General features: G+C 49.1%; 1 protein-coding gene across 1 annotated transcript in view; it reads right to left on the reverse strand.

Annotated features, from left to right (window-relative positions):
* LOC308389121 (MAM domain-containing glycosylphosphatidylinositol anchor protein 2-like) overlaps positions 1-12,690 on the reverse strand; it is a 139,928-nt gene that overhangs the window by 81,047 nt on the left and 46,191 nt on the right. The window contains exons 2-4 of the mRNA XM_080870272.1: positions 10,948-11,087; positions 6,004-6,172; positions 806-1,002 (exon numbers count right to left, since the gene is read on the reverse strand). Coding sequence (XP_080726398.1) covers positions 806-1,002; positions 6,004-6,172; positions 10,948-11,087 — 506 coding nt within the window. The remainder of the gene's footprint in view (positions 1-805; positions 1,003-6,003; positions 6,173-10,947; positions 11,088-12,690) is intronic.

A 12,690-nucleotide genomic window follows, 5' to 3' on the forward strand; every position in this document is an offset into this window, starting at 1 on the left:
CTGTCCAACACGCGAGGGCTGATGTGTAATTTGGACACAACAGGAATCATGGCAGCGTTAAACTAAACGCTTTGTTAGTGTTTCTCCCATCCTGCTGATCATAAGCAGACGTCTGTAAGCTCATCAAAAGGTAAACTTGTGAAAAGGATTACGTTAAACGACTGTTAGAGACTCAAAGACAAACTGATCATTTGTATTGAACACACTGATTAATCACTCAGTGAATCTGCATTCAGGTGTTCAGGGAGATGAGCTGAGATCAGAGGTGTGTGCTGTCACTGAGGGTGGTGCGAACCACGTCGCAGGAACACAGCGAGGCATGAGATCAGAATAATTCCTATTCAAATGCAGTCATTTCAGGACGTTTGACACTCTGCAACAACAACACCTGCAAACATCTGCTGCTGCTGATTTAGCTGTAAATATCCTGAATAAGCATGAAGTTAACACGACGACAACATCAAGGACGCAAGTTTCCCTGTCTCAGAGCTCTGTACAACACCGTGTCCTAAAACATCTGGGACAATACTGTGACTTTTTCTGCTAGGTGTGCTAGCCCTGTGTGCAGAAACAGCTGTGGAGCACCATTGTTGGAGGCTACTTTCTGACTTCGGGCAGGACGGACGATGCCGAGCTGTAAAACCTGACCTGTACCTGTTCAAACCGAGCTTTGCTTTTGTGCTCTAACGTCTCTTTTTAATGAACTCTTGTGCTTCTCCCACAGACCTGATGCTGCTAACAGCGACAGCTTCATGTCATGAACTAAAACGCTTCATTGAAGATGAGATGAAAATGTGTCTCTCACCTGTGTGAAGAACGGCTCGTAGATCTCCACCCCAGAGTCTGAGCCCTGCGACAGCACCTCCCTGCCTCTCCTCCAGGTGTAGTGGACAGGAGGGTTGGAGTTTGCTACGCAGCGCAGGAAGACTGTCCGCTCAAAGTAGAACTGCTCCTTTGCTTCACCCACACTCTGATGTATCGTTATCACTGGGTCATCCAGGTCTGAGAGAGGTGGAGGAATCAGAGGGAGAGGGGGACGAATCATAGGGAGAGGTGGAGGAGAGGGGGAGGAATCAGAGGGAGAGGGGGAGGAGAGGGGGAGGAATCATAGTGAGAGTAGGAGGGGTGGAGGAATCATAGGGAGAGGAGAAGGAGGGGTGGAGGAATCATAGGGAGAGGGGGAGGAATCATAGTGAGAGGAGGAGGAATCAGAGGGAGAGGGGGAGGAATCATAGTGAGAGGAGGAGGAATCAGAGGGAGAGGAGGAGGAGGGGTGGAGGAATCAGAGGGAGAGGGGGAGGAATCATAGAGAGAAGGAGGAGGGGTGGAGGAATCATAGGGAGGGGAGAAGGAGGGGTGGAGGAATCATAGGGAGAGGGGGAGGAATCAGAGGGAGAGGAGGAGGAGGGGTGGAGGAATCAGAGGGAGAGGAGAAGGAGGGGTGGAGGAATCATAGGGAGAGGGGGAGGAATCATAGGGAGAGGGGGAGGAGGGGTGGAGGAATCAGAGGGAGAGGTGGAGGAGGGGTGGAGGAATCATAGGGAGAGGGGGAGGAATCAGAGGGAGAGGAGGAGGAGGGGTGGAGGAATCAGAGGGAGAGGAGAAGGAGGGGTGGAGGAATCATAGGGAGAGGGGGAGGAATCATAGGGAGAGGGGGAGGAGGGGTGGAGGAATCAGAGGGAGAGGTGGAGGAGGGGTCGAGGAATCAGAGGGAGAGGAGGAGGAGGGGTGGAGGAATCATAGGGAGAGGGGGAGGAATCAGAGGGAGAGGAGGAGGAGGGGTGGAGGAATCAGAGGGAGAGGGGGAGGAATCATAGAGAGAAGGAGGAGGGGTGGAGGAATCATAGGGAGGGGAGAAGGAGGGGTGGAGGAATCAGAGGGAGAGGGGGAGGAATCATAGGGAGAGGGGGAGGAATCAGAGGGAGAGGAGGAGGAGGGGTGGAGGAATCATAGGGAGAGGTGGAGGAGAGGGGGAGGAATCATAGGGAGAGGTGGAGGAATCATAGGGAGAGGGGGAGGAATCATAGTGAGAGGAGGAGGAATCAGAGGGAGAGGAGGAGGAGGGGTCGAGGAATCAGAGGGAGAGGAGAAGGAGGGGTGGAGGAATCAGAGGGAGAGGGGGAGGAATCATAGGGAGAGGGGGAGGAATCATAGTGAGAGGAGGAGGAATCAGAGGGAGAGGTGGAGGAGGGGTCGAGGAATCAGAGGGAGAGGAGAAGGAGGGGTGGAGGAATCAGAGGGAGAGGGGGAGGAATCATAGGGAGAGGGGGAGGAATCATAGTGAGAGGAGGAGGAATCAGAGGGAGAGGAGGAGGAGGGGTGGAGGAATCAGAGGGAGAGGGGGAGGAATCATAGAGAGAAGGAGGAGGGGTGGAGGAATCATAGGGAGGGGAGAAGGAGGGGTGGAGGAATCATAGTGAGAGGAGGAGGAATCATAGGGAGAGGGGGAGGAATCATAGTGAGAGGAGGAGGAATCAGAGGGAGAGGAGGAGGAGGGGTGGAGGAATCAGAGGGAGAGGGGGAGGAATCATAGAGAGAAGGAGGAGGGGTGGAGGAATCATAGGGAGAGGAGGAGGGGTGGAGGAATCATAGGGAGAGGTGGAGGGGTGGAGGAATCATAGGGAGAGGTGGAGGAATCATAGGGAGAGGGGGAGGAATCAGAGGGAGAGGGGGAGGAATCAGAGGGAGAGGAGGAGGAGGGGTGGAGGAATTATAGGGAGAGGGGGAGGAATCATAGGGAGAGGGGGAGGAATCAGAGGGAGAGGAGGAGGAGGAGGGGTGGAGGAATTATAGGGAGAGGGGGAGGAATCATAGGGAGAGGGGGAGGAATCAGAGGGAGAGGAGGAGGAGGGGTGGAGGAATCATAGGGAGAGATGGAGGAGAGGGGGAGGAATCATAGGGAGAGGAGAAGGAGGGGTGGAGGAATCATGGGGAGAGGTGGAGGAGAGGGGGAGGAATCATAGGGAGAGGTGGAGGAGGGGGGAGGAGTCATAGGGAGAGGAGAAGGAGGGGTGGAGGAATCATGGGGAGAGGTGGAGGAGAGGGGGAGGAATCATAGGGAGAGGTGGAGGAGGGGGGAGGAGTCATAGGGAGAGGAGGAGGAGGGGGAGGAGTCATAGGGACAGGAGGAGGAGGGGTGGAGGAATCAGAGGGAGAGGAGAAGGAGGGGTGGAGGAATCATAGGGAGAGGGGGAGGAATCATAGGGAGAGGGGGAGGAGGGGTGGAGGAATCAGAGGGAGAGGAGGAGGAGGGGTGGAGGAATCGAGGGAGAGGAGGAGGAGGGGTGGAGGAATCATAGGGAGAGGGGGAAGAATCATAGGGAGAGGGGGAGGAATCAGAGGGAGAGGAGGAGGAGGGGTGGAGGAATCATAGGGAGAGGTGGAGGAGAGGGGGAGGAATCATAGGGAGAGGAAGAGGGGTGGAGGAATCATAGGGAGAGGGGAAGGAGGGGTGGAGGAATCATAGGGAGAGGGGGAGGAATCATGGGGAGAGGGGGAGGAGGGGGAGGAGTCATAGGGAGAGGAGAAGGAGGGGGAGGAGTCATATGTTATTATGATTATTAGAATGTTAAAGAAGAAGATTACAATGGAAACATCCAGCAGCCGGGTGGGTGGAGTTATCTCTCTGATGAAGCAGCTGCTCTGCACACTGAGCGGCTCACTGACAGCATCTGCAGCTCAGTCATGGTGGACACGTCTAATCTCCTCGTGTTCTCCGCACCAGGAGAAGCTTCCAGCCTCAGCAGGCGTCAGCTCGCTGTCCCTTTAAGCATCTCAAACAGAGTGCAGTGGGCACCTGAGTACAGCATGAGCCATCAGAGCCAGAAGGCCACTTCACTTCAGCCCTTTACTGCACACTGGATGTGTTTACTTAGTGGATATATGCAGCCCTGCACAGGCAGTTTGTTTCCTCCTGTGGAGTCTGAATTTACACCTCCTTCTATTTTCCAAACAGCGGGTCAGTTTTCCTGTGGTTTGGGTAATTACTGCAGAGCCCAGGGCTTTTAAAGTGTGTGGAAACACAGCGAGCTCCCCGATCAGCTGACTGCAGCTGGCCAATTGTGATCCACGGTCATAATGAGTGTGGTTATGAAGTTGCCACGGGCAGAAGGGCTAATGGTTACTAATCCACTTCACACAGAGCAACGTCCAACTCTAAAAAGCAGCCAGTGCAGTTACTCACAGGCCCAAACAATCTGCTGCCACAACATGCTACTCCCACAGCTCAGCCTGCGCAGTGAGGCTGTGCTGGCTGCAGGGTAAGGTGCAGTGAAGGAAACCATTCATCTCTTGCTGCAGTTACCTTTGTGTAAAAGCTTCTGTGCCTCACAGGCAGCACTCAGCTGCGATGCGTCGAGGTACCTCCCTGCAATCCCAGGAAGCTACATGCTCCAGGACATTATGGCTTTTATACAACAAGTATGTTTGTTTCCTTCTTTTTGTTTTGGAGGAAACATTACATGCAACAGCAATGACACCACGATGAAGAGGAAACCTGTTCTGTGAGACACCGTCAGCCTGCTCGCTGTCGCTGAGGGGAGAAACGCCTCCGCTTCGTACGGCACGATTAGCAACAGAAAGCACCAACACAGGTGATGCAGACACATGTAGGTCAGGACTTTGACACCATCAGCAGGAAGATACCGACTAACGCAGACGTTTAATCCTCACGCTGCTCGTACCTGTTGCTCGTGAAGCACTATTATCACTGACCCGTCAGTCACTTGGGTCATCATCACGCACAGACTCACAGCAGCCTTCTCACAGAAACATTTGCACCCATTTCGTCAGCTGAATTCACAAAACGATGAAACAGATAAATGAAAGCACGCTTGCACAAAAGCAGACAACAGCTCGACACCATGTCAGCGAGCACTGCCGAGAATGTTGGATTTAGGTGGTTAAAGTATTTGACCCTGATTACCGACTCCGTTCCCACAGCACAGAGATGGTTGTGTCATACGGAGACAGCACTGCGCCTCTCGTCCAATCGTGGCAACAGCTCCATTTTTTAGCATGACATTAATCCCAAACAAATCAACACTGGATGCCTGCATTAAACACTGCAGTGAAAACAGCCGCGGCAGCGTTGCAGAAGCAACTTCACTCGTCTGTGAACAGTTTGCTGTGACAGATGTGGAAACTTTAAAGGTCGGTCAGACTGATATTTGAAATTCTTTTTGGACAACACGGATGCTATGTCACCTGGACCAATGAGGACAAGGACCGTCCAGCTTCTACTCAGGAATAAAATCCTCTATCTTTGGGGGGGTGTTAGGGCTTACAGAGCTGGGCCCGATCTAGATCAGATCTACATGTCATCATCTAGATCACAAAGAATACCTGGAGCTACTGTGATGCTATATCAGGAAGGACTGAGGCAGGTCTCTCCCTCAGTTTCCAGATGTTTGCGGACCGTTGCTTATAAAGTCCTATTCCAACTTTCTCAGGTGTGTTGTGTCTCTGTGTCCTGTTTGAATAAAATGTGGCTTCATGAGATTTGTAAATGAGTTTTTACTCATGATTACGGCACCATCCCACCATCACAAAACAAGACAGGAGGTGAAAACCAAAGGAGCCGCATAAAGTGGCCAACACAGAGCACCCTGAGTGCATCCAACAGGCAAAGTCTGCACTAGCCGTGTAACGCTGTGACAGCATGTGCTTCCGGCGGGCGACATCCTACCCTAAAGCTGAGCCCATCCACACCTGCGGTTAGTCAGAACTCACTGGCTGCTGCTAATTACCCTCCATACTGTGTCAGCCTGCCTAACGGTGTGATCGGGCATGTGTCAGCGCTGGATGGCTGAGTGCTACTCGGCAGTACAGTCGTGAAACGTGTGTTGTTGTGCTCTCTTTGGGATTGCCCAGTGATCGTCTTTGTGCACTGGGAATCAGGAATGATAGCAGGTCACGGGAGCCGCACCACGGGCCGAGGATTTCCACTATCTAAACGCATGTCTGTTCCAGAATGTCACGGCTGGTGTGAATCAGGGTTCTTACAGTAGACGTCGACTCGTATGGAGCGGATGGCGGGGGATCCCAATCCATTCTCAGCCTTGCAGTAGTAACGCCCCCCCTGGTGGCGGTTGATGTTTTGGATCCTCAGAGTTTCGTTGTGCAGCGAGGACTCGCGGTCTGACGCTCCACCAGCAGTTTTAGTCCAACGGATCTGCACAGAGTACACATACCTGACATTATTTACCTTTTAAATGACAAAACACAGGTTACACATTCATGTTATTCTCCATCAGGGAAATATTTATTCATTTAGAGGACCAAAACTGAAACACGACCATCAACTATGGAACAGAAGATCACGGGTCGGGCAAAGGATGTTGATCGATACACCAGAAGCCTTTAAGAAAACTCAAACAGTTAGAAATAAATAAAGCAATATCCCAGTGTACTCTATAATGTTGTTTCAAGACTTCAGTGTAATGCAAACAGCAACAGCTGCTCAACATCTGTGCAGGATTTGTTCCCGTGGTCTTGGCTCTTCCAAACTAATTAGATAAATGTTGCTGTTTTTCCTGGCATCAGCCGACAAAGACGGGCGGAGCAAGAGTTCAACTGTCCTTACATCCTCTGATCTGAGGTCAGTTCAATGTAATCGATTATTGTGTGTGTCTGTGTGTGTGTGTGTCTGTGCGTGTGTCTGTGTGTGTGCGTGTGTCTGTGTGTGTGTGTGTGTGTGTGTGTGTCTGTGTGTGTGTCTGTGTGTGTGTGTGTCTGTGCGTGTGTCTGTGTGTGTGTCTGTGTGTGTCTGTGTGTGTCTGTGTGTGTGTGTCTGTGCGTGTGTCTGTGTGTGTGCGTGTGTCTGTGTGTGTCTGTGTGTGTGTGTCTGTGCGTGTGTCTGTGTGTGTGCGTGTGTCTGTGTGTGTCTGTGTGTGTCTGTGTGTGTCTGTGTGTGTGTGTCTGTGCGTGTGTCTGTGTGTCTGTGTGTGTCTGTGTGTGTCTGTGTGTGTGTGTCTGTGCGTGTGTCTGTGTGTGTCTGTGTGTGTGTGTCTGTGCGTGTGTCTGTGTGTGTGTGTGTGTGCGTGTGTCTGTGTGTGTGTGTGTGTGTCTGTGTGTCTGTGCGTGTGTCTGTGTGTGTGCGTGTGTCTGTGTGTGTCTGTGTGTGTGTGTCTGTGCGTGTGTCTGTGTGTGTGTGTGTGTGTCTGTGTGTCTGTGCGTGTGTCTGTGTGTGTGTGTCTGTGCGTGTGTCTGTGTGTGTGTGTGTGTGTCTGTGTGTCTGTGCGTGTGTCTGTGTGTGTGCGTGTGTCTGTGTGTGTGTGTGTGTGTGCCAGCAGCTGCTCTATTTATAGCTGCAACAGTCTGACAGCAGAGAGAGACGGACTAAAGAGGAGAGCGCAGGAAGTGAAGAACGGGGGTAAGAGAGAGGACACAGAGAGGTGGGGAGTCACTCCAACAGCTGATTGCTGCTGATAATGTCCACACCAACACTGGACATGAGGTGGAGATGCAGTGAGATGCAGTGATGACATGGCAACAGAGGAAAGTAGAGGAGAGGATTAACAAAACGAAGAAGGAAGAAGACATCTGAGAGGAAACGAGCACAAGGAATGAAGGAAAGACAAAAGGAGACAAAAATGAGGACAGGTTACAAGAGAGGAGACAAAGAAAGGGTGGAGGGAGGAACAGTTGGGGAACTTAACTGAGCTGTTAATGAGCTATAAACAGAGCGGACCGTCTACTAACTGCAAGTTTGATCTCTGCCTTACTCCCGATGGTGGGAGGAGCATTGGAGTGAGTGAACGTTAGGCATGTCAGCATAGTAAGAAGGCCTGAATGGGCCCCGAGTGAGAGTCTGAGAGCTCAGACTGAGCAGAAATGTGAAGAACAGCCTGTTTGGACTTTAAGCCTTTATTTGGCTGCACTTCACACCAACAAGCTTAGAACTGCAAAAAGCTCCACTTCCAGTACACCAGAATAAGAAGCTGGTGCAGTGCAGCATTTGGTGCTAACAGGAAGTGACAAACTTCAATTTCAGCAGTAATGCAGCCGTGTCTGCTCTGGCATTTGCTCCAACCTCGCTGCATGTATAAGAGCAGTAGCAGGGTGGTGTTCCCCTCCATCAGTGTTACTGCATCAGCGGGGTTTTAGGGACGCAGCTGATTTCTTTTCCTCTGAAGCTAAAAGCAACACTGGAGCCCTCATGCTTAAATCTGCCTGTGATGGAGTCAGACAGCAAGTGTCCCTACATGGAGATCACTAATCCAGTCACCAAAATTCATTTGTGCTATTACTGACAAACATTTAAAATGATTTATGGAGTCAGTGCGACCACAGCGACAGACTGATGGGAAACACACCGGGCTGAAACAGGCTGAACTACATCAGCCTTTGAGTCGTGCAAAAGGTTTCACCTTGGGAAGCCTGAAGTAGCTGCTAAATGATGCAGACATAACGGCCTCTGGTTGTGACATGTGGTTCAGGCGCAGGGTTCATAACGCACCAACAGCAAACTGCACTTAAAGTTGCAGGAGACAACTTTAAGACTTTTCACACTTAGCGAGGGTAAGTGGGATTACTGCCACTGTCACAGCGACCTCATCGCGTTAGCACAGACTCAAACCATCAGCATCACAAAGCAAAGAAAGGAAGGGAAGGGCCGATGAGGGGAAGGAACCAGCTTAAAGAATGTAATGTAAAGTTATGACAAGAGCCACAGTTCTTCACTAGGTTAGAAGATGAAAGATTTATACCAGTGAACATTTGCTCTGACCACCCTGAGAAATGCCCAGTTTGAGCCAATGACAGCACTTCATGGTGGGAGAAAACAACTCCTGAGAAAAATCACGTGAGAGAAGTGCTTTGACCAAAACACAGTGGAAGTGTTGGTCCAAACAGGGGACGTCCCGTCCTACTGTCTCTGTGAGACACAAGATCTGTGACGAGGTCACAGAGACATCCTGCAGCAGTTCCCAGCCAACAGCAACGGCAGCACCTCTTTCTCTACTCTTTGATATTGTTGAAGAGTTCCTGTCTCCAGACTGTTGATGTTATACACATGCCAAGCTGCTGCTGATGCCTCAGAACTGAGGTTTGCAGCAAAATCAAGAGATCCAGACAGAGGCGTTGATCCATCACTATAATGTAATGCTGTTGATGTCTGCTTAAACACGCTGCTGCGGCAGGTCCAGTCCGTGTCTCTGAACGGCACAGCAGAGCTTATTCAACAAGTCACTAAACAGTGGTTTCATTTACTATTGTTATTATGAAGGTTAGGTTTGAACAGCACATCGAATTCTGTCTTCTGTCCTAAATTAAGATTTTCTGGAAGATGCAGACACAGGCATTGGCAAACAGAACAGGACGGTGAAAATGAGGCTGATGGGAAATCAGAGCCAAGCACACATGATTATTCTATCGCCCGACATCATGCAATCAACTTCACAATGTCAGATTAGTGTAAAAAAGACCTTTCCCAGTGCAGACACAGTAGATTTGCTTTTTCTGGAAGACGCCAGGCGTTGGCAAAGCGAAGAGGACTGTGGGAAATCCGACTGTAGGGCTGTTCCAGTGGAAGATCCCGACTCGGAAAGAACAAGCAGCAGCACTCCTGTTCTCCTACACATAAATGTAACAGGGCTACAGTGACTCATCAGGTGAGTTGGTTACAAAAAGAAAAGCTTTTGCTTTGATGCTTCGTTTGAAGAAACTCTACAGAGCTCACCACGTTAGCGCAACATTTGTGACTAAAAAGCGTGCGACATCAAAGCCAAGCAGACTCCAGTTTGCAACAGACACCAACAACAACAGAGCAGATGCTGCCCTAGCTTAACAAGGAGTCTGTCTGCACACTAACGCAAAAGGCAAAGAGGCGGAGTCATTACCGTGAGCCCACGTGTAGCTCCTCCCATCCACCATCGATAGTTTCACTCAACAAAAAATCTCCATTAAACTGTGGGCAGCTGTGGCTACACCTGCAGCTGCCTCCACCCGTGTGAATGTGAGAGTGAATGAATAGTGGAATAGTACAGCGCTGTATAAATGCAACCCATTATTATTATTATTATTATTTTTGCATTTAAGACAATATTTTCTTCACAAACTGATAAAATCTCACATAAACACCATGAGAGGGCAGTTAGTGTACGCACTGAAAGTACTAAAACCACCGAGCCGCTCATTTTACAATCCTCTGTTGTTGCTCTTTTGAACATTACTGTTGGTCTTTAATGAGACAGAAGCTCTTCTTATTAATGGATTAATGAAATATACTGATTATTGCAGTGCTTTTGCACTGGTTCAGGGTTATTACAGCAGAGCAAAGCAATGGGCGCTCAGCAGAGTGTTGGGATTCCTCCAGGTGACGACCTCCTGAAGCTGGTTGTACAAAGCTGCAGACAGCATGAAGTCATAGCTCTGAGACAGTCACTGCTGCTCCTCTGATGACAGTCAATCCTTGAAAGAGTCATAGCTGTTCACTGCTAAGCTACAGTGTGTAGTGTGAGTCTGTGAGACGTAGCATCAGCAAGTCATGGATTGAAAGGCCTTTACGATCAATAACATAAAGCTGTGTGGAATAAAAGCTGCGCTTACTAAAAGTCTCCTAGAGATCCTTTTCCTTTCTTCCCCTTGTGCCGTTCTCCTTGTCTTCACTCTTGGTAAATGTCTTCATTCACAGACAGCAGTGGCTCTTCTCTGCCTCACGGGGTTTCTTGCTCTTCTTCTTCGTCGCTGTGTGATTGCCGTCTTTTCTGAAACTCAAAGGCTCCACAGTAGCGCCACTCAGCGGGGGCTCTGGCACTTCAGCAGGCCGAGGATAACGGGAGGCTTTTGTTACTGACTGCTCCGACGAATCAACACGGGTGCAGAGTGGAATAGTGTGAATGTAAACTCCACTCTGTTCACTCAGTCTTTGCCACTTCATGACCTGTTTTCTTCCACTGACTGGCACACAAAGTCAAAGTGTTCCCAGTATACCCAGCATGTTGTTACCTGTGGTCGGGGGTGTCCAGTCACCAAACACTGCAGCTCTAGAGTCTCTCCCTCTTTGATAGTGTACACCCTCTCACTGTAGCGCTCCTCCTCCACATTACAGGCCTGACCAGAGTGCACGATTCGCACTGTAGGGGGCGCTGTGAACAACAACACAAATACAAAAGGTTAATATACAAGAGTCGTCTCTGAAAACACATCTGCATGTGTGTGTGTGTGTGAGATGTTTGGATCCATCCATCTGAGCTCATGTGACCTCCTGCCTCCTCCTGTCATTATCACTCTGTCCACATGATGGCACTGCAGCAACCAAATATGCTGCTGCACAAGCCAGCTACACACACTTGTTCATGGACTGCGTATGAGGTGTGTGGTTGGTGGAGCCAGACAAGCTGGTCCGAGTATTTCAGAAACTAAATCTACTGGATTCCCAAAAAGAGAAAACATCCACCGCTCTGGGCAGAAGTGTCGGAACGAGACAGAAGGAGAGCACAGCTGGAGGAAATCAGAACTGACAGACAGAGAAGCAAAGCAGGATTTACTCAGATGAGACACAGACCTTCAAAGTAAAACAGGAAGTATAACACTGAGACGCGGACTAGACACGGTGGAGACAGAGCAGCTAAGAAACACAGAGACATAAACCAGAGAACTCTATAAGAACCAAAAGCCTAGAGATGATAAGTAACACACAGAGGGAAATACCAGGCACATAACACACAAACTAGACTCAAGGGAGTAACTAAAGACCAACAATGAGAACATAACTCACAATACAAAGTGACAAAAAGCACAGGAAACTCAAGACACAAATATTGTTGCTGACCACGCCCATCCATTTATGACCAAAGTGTTCCCACGTAGCACGACAACGTGTCAGAATCATCTTAGGCTAGTGGAATAGTAGATCATGGATGTGCTGAACAACACGCATGATACTTTTCATGTGAGTGTGGACCAACATGTCTGTGCAGTGATGTCGCAGTCAAAGCACGACTTCCATACTGCAGCAGCAGGTGAGGGTAGAAATGATACCGAGGATAAACTATGGACACAAAGTTTCAATATTTATTTTAAACATTTAAATGCTACGGGAATATCATCACGATTTATTTCATAACTTGTGCCAACATGTGCATCAGTCTGAATGAGTCTTTATCAGTGGGCAGCTGGTGTATTATGGTTCCTATAGAGCAGGAAGGTTGCTCAGCACAAATAGTTAACTGGGGATTTTTATAACATGTAGACAACAATGGATGCAATTTCTGACAATTTATCACAATTAACTGCCAGAAACAGACTGCATGTAACTGCCTCTTAATTCAATAGCAGCTTTTGTCTCATGACAACGTTTATGGTAAACTTTAGTCCCACTTTGCAGCACAAAATATCTCTGAATAAAGATATTGAAAGTTCAACTTAAGGTTTAACTTAAGGTTTAAGGTTTAAACTTTGGTATTTGAATAATCGAGTTTTTTCCTCCTGTACAACTTTAACCATGAAGATTACAGATTTGCATTTGCACACAGGACCAGCAGTCCATGCACATTGTGCACTTGTGCAGAGCTCTCCAGGTCAAGTCTCATTTTTAAAAGGTAAAAACAAAGCAATTAAAGGAAAGTAGAGATCAAGCAAAGAGTGGAGCAATCTGCTAGTATTTACAATATAAAAAAGATGTATTTACATATATACAAAAACACTGGACAGGGTGGTGATACAAGTACTTACTGGTGGGAGTTCAAA

The sequence above is a fragment of the Rhamphochromis sp. 'chilingali' genome (assembly GCF_963969265.1).
Source record: "Rhamphochromis sp. 'chilingali' genome assembly, chromosome: 21".
NCBI classification, from domain to species: Eukaryota; Metazoa; Chordata; class Actinopteri; order Cichliformes; family Cichlidae; genus Rhamphochromis; species Rhamphochromis sp. 'chilingali'.